Source organism: Talpa occidentalis, unplaced genomic scaffold (assembly GCF_014898055.3).
Source record: "Talpa occidentalis isolate TD23 unplaced genomic scaffold, MPIMG_talOcc4v2.1 talOcc4.16, whole genome shotgun sequence".
NCBI classification, from domain to species: Eukaryota; Metazoa; Chordata; class Mammalia; order Eulipotyphla; family Talpidae; genus Talpa; species Talpa occidentalis.
The window spans coordinates 70,695,589-70,706,760 of NW_023601653.1; the positions used below are offsets into that span (position 1 = coordinate 70,695,589).

The following is an 11,172-nucleotide window of genomic DNA, read 5'->3' on the forward strand; positions in this document are numbered from 1 at the left end:
ATCATCTAGTTGTGTAACCGTGAGCACAACCCTTAACCTCCAGTAACCTCAGTCTTCCCATCTACAAAGAGATCATTTGGGAGCAGAGATAATGCCATGCAGAATATGTAGTAATGTCTGGCACCCAGTAAGTGCTCACATCTTTGCTATCATCATCTTATTAACGGTGGGTCCTTATCTTAGTCAGAAAGATTGACACTGAAAGGCACTCATATACAAGCTGGACAATGAGCATGAGGTCTACCAGAAAGCCAAATCCAGCTCCTTTCAGTTCTGTATATATTATAGGCAAAGCCAACTTCTAGAACATTCTTGGCCAAAACAAAACACTATGGAAAATTCTTTGCATGCTTTCTCCCTTTGACTCAGCCATTCCCCAAAGATAAAAATGGGGGCTCAGTTAGGGTATGCCAAGATGCTAAGTAAGGCACAATAACATTGAAAAGGAGGAAGGGCTACTGCAGAATCCTAGGATTGAGTCCTAGGAATGGAATGAGTTGGAATGGAACTTTGAGATCTTCTAATTTATGGACAGCTACATCCAGACCTGGAGGGAATGTTCAGGGTCAGACAACAACAGTTCCTTAGTGAGAGTTGTGAGAGTTTAGTCTTTAGTGTGGTCTCCCTCTTTCTAGTAAGGTTTTCTGCTGTCCTCTATTGCTTGAATCACCTTGTTCTGGGATCTGTTGAGATCAAGAAATTGCTGGTCACTCCTACAACTCTGGCCTTACATAAGCAAGATGCTTAGTCCTTTAAAAAAATCCCTGACTGAACAAATCCATAAAAGATCTGGGGCTCAGCATAGATCTTCTCTGGAGAAGTTGCTAAAAAGTGAGCAAGCACAACAGACCACACCAAATTCACTTCAAAATCTGATTTTCTTCAGTTAAACTACAGTGATTTGCCAGGGGTTTGTCTTGTAAGGATAACCAGAGTCACAGCTGATACTTCGTGGGTTTGAGAAGGGTCACTCCACAGATGAGGACATACGAGATGAGCGGCAAATGCGTACAGACAGGTCTGGTTACCTGTACTCTGTAGTCCCTTGAACTTCTTAGGTAAAATTAAAATGAGCTGTGGAAAATTATCAAAGACCAAAAAATACTTTAAAGATCTTAGGCCAGCTACATACACCTTCACAGGTTCTTGAGAGTCTTCTGAAAGACATCGTTGTCTGGCTTTGGTCTTGATGGAAATCTGTCCAGACAGGGAGGGCTGCAATAACATCAGCCTCATACTTCTCCAAAGCTTACACACCCTCCATCCCCATTTACAAATGATCAGGAAGAAGCTGCCCTCAACTTTTTCCACCAGCTGCCCTCCTGCAAGAAGCAAGATGATGCCAGTCCAGTCCCAGCAAGGCACCCATATACCTTCCATAAGTGGTATGAAAGGTCCTTCCCCAGGGCCACATCTGTGTTCATGGGGCCCGAACTCACACATACCTACGCTCTCCCATGCCTGCACACTCCTGTTTGTGCACGAAGTGCATCCACAGACCTTATCAGCAGCGCCACATGGGGCTTAGGCTTTGTCTCCAGTAGAAGATTTGGTTCTTTTCCAACTAACTCAATTTTAAATAAAACCAAATCTATAACCCTAGCAACGGTCATTAGTTCAACATCCCCACCGCCAGAAACTGCCTGCCTCATTAAAGAGCTGGCGAGGTCCTGTAACAGGGTGGTGGGTTTTAAAGATCTTCTGTGTCAGCCTGCCTCCCTGCTCTCCCGTCAGCCAACACGTGGATTTACGCTCCCCCCCAGTTGGGGTGGGAAAGCTGGAAAGGCTCAGGGAAAGGATCTGGAGCAGCCTGGAGCAGAAGCTGCCTGCTCAATTAGGCGACCCGAATGCAGGGAAGAGGAAAGGGCTGAACATCTCGTGCATCTGGGAGTGGGGCTGCAGAGATGGGAAATGTTATGTAATTAAACTCCGCTGGCCTGTCCCGCCTGGGGAATGTGAGACCCATCAGCAGTGACCTCTCCCAATCAACTTAATTGGCCCAATCTCGCCAAGAAAAGCAACAGAATTGGTTTAGTGCCTCATGGAAATAGCTTAGCTCCTGACTATTTATGGCCACTGAACTCAAGGATGGGAGCCTGACTCTGAGCCAGGGGTTGACAGCCTGTGCTGGCTTCTGGAAGGACTCGGGGGCTCAGTGGATTTCTGTGCCTCTCTAGGTCTCCATTTTTGTCTTTGGGGGGAATGACTGCACCAGCCTGCTGCCCTGGGTGCAGGGCACTTCACACATCCCAAGCTCACGTCCTCCTCTTACCAGGGAGGCTCCTGTCTGCCAAGGGCCCCAGTGTAGAAAGAACAGACTTTGACAGAAACCACCCATGAGGCCCAGGTTTCGCTCCCCTTTAATTCAATTGGTGGATATGCAGGGACAACGACTATTTTCTCTGTTTTTCAAGTCACATTTGTTTGGGTGTGTGGTCTGCATAGAATGTTAAAAAATAGGAAATATGTCCCTGATAATAACATTCCTTTTTTGGGCCACTTTTCTTCTGAACACTTCAAGAATCTTTCGTGAATACAGACTCCATCAATTATCACATACATTTAGTCACCTCCGCTTTATGGAAGAGTAAACTGAGGCAGTTCCAGAGAGTTCTATTTACATGTTGGTGGGTGAGCAGTAAACAAGCAGTGGGCAGCAAGACCACTTTACTAACCTGCCACCAGAAAGGCAAAGAAGAGGCACCGATTCCATCTTTACAGTGGTTAGATGCGCAGCACTGCCTGTCTGTAAGCCATTAGGCTTCAGCTCCGAGCAGAGCTTCAAACTCCTAAACACACCATGCTTGATTAGGGGAAAAGCAGAGTGAACTTTCCTCCTCGTTGAGTTATTACGGACAGGACAGTGCCATTTTATAGAAAGCGATTGGGGGGCTAGGCAGGGCTAGAGGGTTTCCCCAGAGTCATGCTGCTCCAAGGGGCAGTGCTGGCCTAGAACCAAGACATCCTCAACTGAAAGCCTTCCTCTTCCACTTCCACCCTGCCACCTCAGAAATGCAGATGAACGTCTTCTAAAAAACACGGCAGAACCTCAAAATGGCATCACTATAAGTTCATGAATTCAAAAAATTCCATAAGTCTAGTAGAATCCCCCCAAATATAGGCTCTCCCATGATTCAAACCTCATAAATGAGGCTCTGATCACCAGGTCCAGGCTGGCAGGCATGGCACCTGGAACGACACCCCTGTCCTCCTGGGTCCAGCCCCTCACTGGCTCACCAGCCAACCTCATCTTCCCCTCCCTCTCTAAATGCTAAGCTCTTCTTTTACCTGCTCCTTTTCTTCTCAAGATATATGCCTGAGCAGCCAGGACAATTTCCACTAGCCTCTCAGATTCCTGCAAAAACACACACCCACTCTTCACACAAGCCAGAATACACACCCTCCCACCTTCCTTGCTAGCTTTCTTCCAGGTGCGCTTAACTCCCACTCCATGATGTGTGCCTGTGCGTGTGGATACACACAGACACACACACACCCCCCAGGTCAGTTTTACACTCAGCCTAGGAAACGTCAAAAAAGAACAAATGCTTCTAACTCCTATCATCCCTGACCACAGCTTCAACCTTCAACACCACAGATCAATTCTCCTTCCTTCTAGAAAGCAGGTACTGCACACTCTCCAAACTCAGCCTTCCAATGTAATCCAATGCATGCTGGATTACAGATATCCACACCTAATTCCCAGCCCGAAAGCAAACAGTGACACTTTCGACTCCCTGCCAACACCCAAAACTATATATACCCAGTCCCTATCTTTATGCCCCTTTTATAAAAGACCATAGATATATTTCAGTAAGTCAGCTTCCCTTTGGTCTGCAGGAACAGAATTAGGGTTCTTGAAGAAACTTCAACGAGCATCAATCTGTCCTCATTCCTCTTCGAAAAAACTGCAGCAGTCAACTGAGCCCTAAGAAGGAACTTTTCCAGGGCACCGTGCCATGCCCCAGTATCCAGCAATGGGTTGAGCATTCAGCAGGCACCCCATAAATTTTAGTTGATAGTCAATATTAATTGGTGACAGTGAATTGTTCTATTAAACTGAAAGTCCTTATACAGCACAATACAGCATGCACTCTACCACAAGCGTGCAACACACTCCTATACCCGTGCCAATCTCGTGTACACATTCTTCCTGATCCCCATCCAGTGCCAACACACAAGGACTTTTCCCCTTAAATGTACATCCTTCATTCTAAGCCTTCTCCAATTCCCTCTTCTCTGGGGAGGCAGGGAGGAGAAGGAACGGGCTACTCCTGCATCCTTCTCTGCCAAGGCCTGGCCTCTCTGTCATGAGTGTTTGAGTCCACCCTTTTCATTCCCCCCACATCCCAGTACCAAAGAGCCAAACTTCCCAGCACAAACCCATAAAATTCACACTCTGTTCACAAATAATCAGCCCCCTACCATGCATATCCCTTTGGTAATCCTCAGGCACCCAACCTTGTACTCACCACCCACGGCCACCTTGCACTCCCCCCACACCCTCCCATGCCACACCCACTCCATGTGTCTGTGCAGGCACGCACAAGCCATCTGTCTAACACACTCGACCTCTCCTCCCACTCTGACACCCTTTACAGGCACAGATTTCTCACTAGCTACACCTGTGTTCCCACATACTCTCATCTCCTGCCAGTCACACATATGCCTGTCCAAAAAACTCCTCAGAAACGCACACCACAGCACACCAGCCCGCCTTGCACACACCCTCCTCGTGCACAAACTCACAAACTTCCCCTGAACCTGCCCATCCTTCTCCAATCAAGCAGAACATCTTAAACTCATGGCCTGCCTCCTCGGGAGAGGAGACCGCATTCACATCCCAATCAAACCCTCCACTTCCAGCTTCAACGCAGCCCTCGCCACTTACACACCCTTCCAGTGCACCAGCAACTTGGAGATTTTCTACTTTCTTCCAGCACAGTTCACAGGGCCTGCTTTCTTTTCGACCCCCGCACCCCATGCTGTACCTACGTCTACGTGCTGTGGCCCAAGGCACAGGTTTTGGGATTTTGTCCCCTTGAATTCTCCCTCTCAACTTTCTTTGTGCAACATGTTAGGGAGCAATGAGGGGCGGGAAGACAGAGGCAGGCTGCGCCTGCTGGAGAAGTCTGAGCGTGTGGAAACTGAACCGGTTGCAAAGTTCCCTCTAGGTTACAACTTTCTCCCGGGCGGACGTTTAGGGCAGAGGATTTTACTGCTTTGCAGGTTTGCCATTCTGCAGGGTTCTGCACGATGGCTGAGGGCATCCCTCTACTACAAAGCAGATTGCCCGTTCCGCAACCGAGTGCGTTGCAAACATCAGACTCCAGGAGTGACAGCCACCCTCTTCTAAGCCCCCCCTCTCGCTCCCGCCCCCAACTCTTTACACACATAAACAAGTCCGCCCGCGCGCGCGCGCGGTCTCCGAGCTTTCCAGTCTGAGCTCAGCGCTTCGAGCTGCATCCAGGCAGCCGCCTCTAACTCGGAACCTGCAGCCCGCCGCCCCGCCGCAGTGAAGACGCCGGGGCGCAGCGCGGCGTCTCCCTCACCTGGACTCCCTCCAGCCGCGGGTCCAATGAGGGGGCGCCCTCCTAGTAGCCAGCACCCTACCGCGTCCGCGCCGGGGTCTGGGCTCCGCGCGCCGCGCTCGCAGTGCAGCTCCAGAGCGCAGCCGCCCAACTCCCCAAAGAAGCTGCGCCGCCTCCGCGCACCCACCCGCGCCCAAGGCAACAAGCAGAGTCCCCTCCCCCTACGGGGCCCCTCCTTTGCCGAGCCTTCAACTCTCCAGCGCCCCAAATTTAATTTCGTTAAGGGTTTGAGTAGCACTCCTCTGGGCAACGCAATGGAACGATTTGGCCTTAGAGGGGCCTTTTAACTCCAGCCGAGCTCCGCGGTCCCCGGATCTCCCAGGCGCCCCTCAATCTTGCCCTCGAATTCCTAGAGCTGGCTCGGAGAAGCCGCGAGGAGTTCCCCGCGGGTGGCCCGCCCCGGGTGCCCGTGCGGGGTCCCAGATGCACCGACGGCGCTCGCGGGGCTCCAGCATCCGCGGGGACCTGGGCGGGGGGCGGCGGAGCAGCGGGTGCTGGCCGAGACAGCCTGGCAGCGGGCTTGCTTAGGAGCAAAGAGCCGGCGGAGGCAGGAGGACCCCCGAGCAGGTACGCCGAGCCGAGCGAGGGCTCGCAGTTCCCCAAACTGGGAAGGGGCCGTGCAGGTCAGAGCTCTGCGCCTCCTGCCCGCACACACCCGAGCCCACGGAGGGGAGCAGCGCGCCCAGAGCCCGGCGCAGTGGGGCACTTGGCGCGGGGCGCTTGCCTGGGCGCGACGGCGGCACCTTGGCCTCACCCACGCCGGGGATTGTCCGCCACCCCCTTTTGTTACAAGATGCACCGGGAACTTTCTCCGGAGGAGCTGATGAGTGTGTAGGAGGAAGGGAGGGGGCAATTCTATCGAATCCCCTTGCTACCCTTTCGTGGTCCCCACATCCCCTCGCCTCCGCGCCCACCCCCCATTTCCAATCCAGGTTCCTTAAACCTGATCACTTTCCCAGATACTGGACGGTGCTCGGGCAGCCCAGGGGCCAGAGGGAGGAGGTGAGGAGTGTGTGTGTGTGCCTCTGTGTGTGTGCGTGTGCCTGTGTGTGTGTGTGTGCGCGCGCGCGTATGTGTGCACGCGTGTGCGCGCGCGTGTGTGTGCGTGTGTGTGTGTGTGTAGGGGGTGGTTGTGGTTGTGCCCGGATAGGGGAGATCCCTGCGCAAACTTGGAGGAAGCTGTGAGTGCGGGGGCAATAGGAGTGGGGGCAGGGTGCGGAGTAGCACCCCCCTCCAGCGGCCCGTGGCTAGCAGTCCCCTGGAGAGCACCCCACGTAGCCCCCCACCCAGAACCTGCCCACCTAACGCGCCCGCCTCCCCTTACCGTGGCAGAAGTAACCATGGCATCCGTGTGACCGTTTCCAGGGACGTCGACATGAAGAGAAAGGTGGACTCGAGCTCAGTCATTCAAAGTTTCCCCCACCCCGCCCGCCACTACCCAGCAGGGGAAGGAAGAAGAAAGAAAAGAGAAGAAAGTAGTTGCGCCAGGCGCTCTCGCGGGGCCGTGCGCTGAGCTGCTCGGTAGAGAGAGGAGCCTTCAACTCTGAGTCCCGCGAACATAATCTGCGCGGTTATAACCAGCCAACCCGGCCAGATGGCTCCGTGCTCAGCGCCTTAACCCCTTGCGCGCCGCGCGCCCGCCTCCGCGCCAGGCCTGCCGCGCCCGCGTGCCTGCGCCTCGGCGCTGCTCCCGCGCGGGGCTGGGGCCACGGGGGGGGGGGGTGCATGTCTCCTGGACGCCCTTGAACATGGCCAGAACTTCCAGATGAGTAATAGTCTTAAGTGCCCCCCTTGACTTCCCCTGGAGATCCAGGAAAAAAACGAAATAGTCAACTTTTCATGACATGTTCCATGCTAGTGCCGTTTGCCTGCCTTATTTGCTCTTTTTCTTGAACATTTATTTTTGATCGCTTTTCTGTTTTATTGACGATTTTCTATGCAAGGTAGAAAGAAGGGCCTCCCCTGCCTCTCCTTTAGCAGCATGGGTCTGCTGCGTAAACTCCTCCTCCAAACCCTAGACCCTTTCAGCTCCAGGTGTCTCCCCACCCCTGCCGAGCCCACCCGGCGCTCCTTCCCCCACCGCACAACACATAGGAACACGCCCAAGGAGGATCATTCCCCAGCGAGCTTACCGATCCCTCCGGGGCCAGAACCCAGAGCCAAGAGTCCAGAGCAGGCGGTTGAGGGAGACCTAGTCAGAAAGGTATGGGGGAGGGTGACAGGGGCACCAGGGAGATGAGGCTGTGGGGTGCGTGTGTAAGGAGCAGGAGCGTGTGCCTGGGAGGAAGAGGGGAATGATTCGGATCTCCCATTTCACCCGGTCTCCAACTTCTCCTAAGTCCCTTCCTTTCAAGCTAGGATCTGGGCCCCGCAGCCCAGCACCCTCCAGCCACTCGTCAGCAGCAGGGACAGCGCAGGAAGCAGAAAAGACCAACAAACCTAGTAGTGCTGGAAGCTGATGAAGCTCATTTACCCACTGGTAGATTATTTGAGCCAAGGTGGGGGGAGCACAAAATCTCTCATTTCGCGGTAATTTTAGCTCCCATTAGATCCCACTTGTTCTGAGCTCCTTCTCTAGAAATCTACCGAATTAAGTCATCTTGTTTTCCTCCATTTGCCATCGAGAAAAGTGTGTGTGTGTGTGTGTGTGTGTGTGTGTAAGGGAGGGGGATGTTGCTTAGGCTTCAAAGAGAAATCCAGAGCCCTGGACCAGAGTTTTGGGGGTGGCCTGGCAGACCTGATCTCCAAGCCCCCACCTCTGCTGCTTCCTCCCTGCAGTCTCAGCTATACCAGGTCCCCCCCTGGCAGGGACCTTTTCACTCACCGGCGATTGGGGGAGGGGAATGAGTAAGTATCCTGTCTTCTTTCTATCCTGCCATTCTAGGTATCTAATAAGCACCGCATCCTATGTTGCTGCTAGGATCGAGTTTAAAAAAAAAAAAATTAGAATGGTTTTGAATTGTTGGAGAATGTGGTAAAGGCACATGGCACCTACCAGATCTGGCAGAACCCAATGTGGACAGAGGCTGCAGGCAGGAAGGGAGAAAGGAGGGTCTGGGGCTCTGCATACTAGATAGATTGTACCTGCCTCATCATTATCCCGGGTGGAGGCTGCCACATTGAAAACAGCCAGGAGTGCCCGCGGACGCCCAGAGGTGGCACCTCCCGTGGTCCCTGGAAAGGTAGGGTCCTCCTTCAGTGCCTCCCCTTGCGCCAAAATGTCCAGGTCTTGCTTCGGCCCAGAGGAGGTTGCCGAGCTGTTCCCCGTGCCCCGCTGCACAGCACCATGGAGGCGGCACTGGGTGTGCTCAGCGGAGTTCTGGCTTCTCCCTCTCCACTGACCCGCCCCCGGCCCCCCTCCCCTGGCCCCCGCGCTTCCCCCTCCTCCCTTCTTTCTGCTATCAGAGGAGATATTCTGGTCCCAGTTTCCATTGTACTGGTGAGTTCTGGAGCTCTTTACTGGAACTCTAGGTCCTCCAGGAACCCGGGGATTGCTGCAGGGAAAAAGGTGATGGTTCCTGCTGCAGGGAGGAAAGGGTTAAAACCACGTGCAGGGCAGGCAGATCTGCCTCTAGCAAGTCAGTTACTGGCAGTCTGGTGGGAGGAGGGGAAGGGAGGGGGCAAACTTCAATTTGAAAAATCAGAAGAAAGAAAAAAGAGCAGGCAACAACGAGTTAACACCAGGATGTGTTCTGCAGATGCCCAGCACTGCCCAGCCTCCTGCCTCTGCCAGGCTCTAGGTGCTCCCTGGAAGAGTTTGTATTGTTCCCCAACTCCAGAGAGGTTTGTCCTGAGCTGGTGGGTCTGTCTTTGCATGCAATCAGCAAGCCTTGTAATATGAGAGGTAACACCTTAATCTTGCCAAATATGTGCAGTGCCTTGGGGGGTGGGGGGGGCTGAAGAGGGAGGGGCTGAAGAAAGGAGTGAGGAGCCAGACTAGCCGAGGTTGAAGATTCACTTTTCTCACTTTGTCCCAAATGGAGAGCTGCTGACCCTTTCTTTCTGGACTAGTCCCCCTTAGAGCAAGCAACCTGGGTTTTCCTCTGCTGCTTTCCTGCTTCTACAGAGCTAAAGCTTCTCTCTTCTCCCTTCTAAAGGGAGTCCCCAGAGACTGGAGACATGCAGGTCTTCCTTCTGACTTCCTAAAGATTGGAAAGGTGATAAAAGAAGACAGTGGCTGGGAAAAAAGGTGTGAAAAGGCCTATTTTTCAAAAATAGAATAAAAGACGATTGTATGTGCTATAGAGTCATTTGGGAACTGCAGACTCTTGTGATTTCTCAGCAAATCCACTTTTTATAAACTTGAGGAAGATCTCGTGGTATAGACAGCTAAAGCAAAGAGCAGAAGCAGAAAGTAGACTGGAGAGTTCAGGGACAGGCAGGGAAGTTCAGTACTGGCAGGGAAGTCCTTCCAGAACTAGGGTTTTTTTTTTGGGTTAGCTAGGTAATCACCTCTCTCCAAGCTGACTGGCTGCTCACCGCCTTGGTTGTCCATCTGTTGACTATATTTTTAGGTTGCTTTCTTTTTCTCCCTGCTGCATCTGAGTATAAGGCCCTGACTCCTGAAAGTGGTTTGTGAGAACAGGAACCAGATCTAGTGTTGGAAAGGCCCCCTTTACAACTCTCTCTTAAAACAAATTTCGAGAGCTTGCCTTCTGCCTTCTGCCCACCCTTATCTTTTGCAATAGCACCACTCTGTGGTTGAAATACTGAATGGAGACGAAATGGAAATGTGGAAATGCTGGAATGAATTAAGCTTTTACCTTGTGAAGTTTAGCTTCAGCTCAGCGGCCTGTGAGTTAGGAGGAGGAGGGAACTCAGCATGCAGCCAGGGATGAGGGGCAGCAGCCTCAGGTGATTAATGCGTTGTGAAGTGTTGACCCAGGAAATGGTCTCCCTTACCCTTTCCTCTGTGACCGCATGTGGCCAAGACAAGCTTGTTTGTTTCCCCCAGGGTCACAGAGCTAGCCTTGAATGTTTGTCCTGGCTTGTTATTTTTCTTTTTCTTGCCTTTGAGATGGCTGACCTCTCTACCCACCACACCTGAGCTGACCCTAAAATATCTGCAAGTTGCTTCTTCAGCTGCTGGAGGGCACTGTGGAGGAGTTTGACTGAATGGCTGCAGCTAATTTCTTCTGCCTTACCCCATCTATCCCCACCCTCTTCTCCCAGACAGAGAGTCTATGTTTTAGAAACAATTTAAATGATGCAAAAGGTGTTTGCATAGGGGCTGGGAACTTAGGGGTCAGGAAAGGCTACCTTGGCTGCTGGCACTCAGAAGATTTCTGGCTGCTCAACCATGACTACACTTTGCTAACTACATCATTATTGACTAAGTCCCACAGCAAGCATGCCAGTTCCAGCTCCTCCCGAATGCCCCAAAGAGTCCTGTGCGGGAGATTTTTTTCCCCCCAAAGTTGGTGCAGTTGAGCACAGAAGCTGAGTGATTTGTCTCTGTTTATTCAGCGCACCTAGGTGGGTCTTCCCTATCTTCTGCTTTACCGTCAATAGGCGTGATAGCCAAACAGGATACAACGTGCTAGAGATCAGCTTCTATCCACATTTGTTTGTATTTTCACCT

The 11,172-nt window shown here is 52.3% G+C and overlaps 1 protein-coding gene across 1 annotated transcript in view; it reads right to left on the reverse strand.

Annotated features, from left to right (window-relative positions):
- Positions 1-7,140, reverse strand: part of NTF3 (neurotrophin 3) — a 66,128-nt gene extending 58,988 nt beyond the window's left edge. Inside the window, exon 1 of the mRNA XM_037514509.1 lies at positions 6,916-7,140. Coding sequence (XP_037370406.1) covers positions 6,916-6,933 — 18 coding nt within the window. The 5' untranslated portion in view covers positions 6,934-7,140. The remainder of the gene's footprint in view (positions 1-6,915) is intronic.
- Between the last annotated feature and the right edge of the window lie 4,032 nt (positions 7,141-11,172).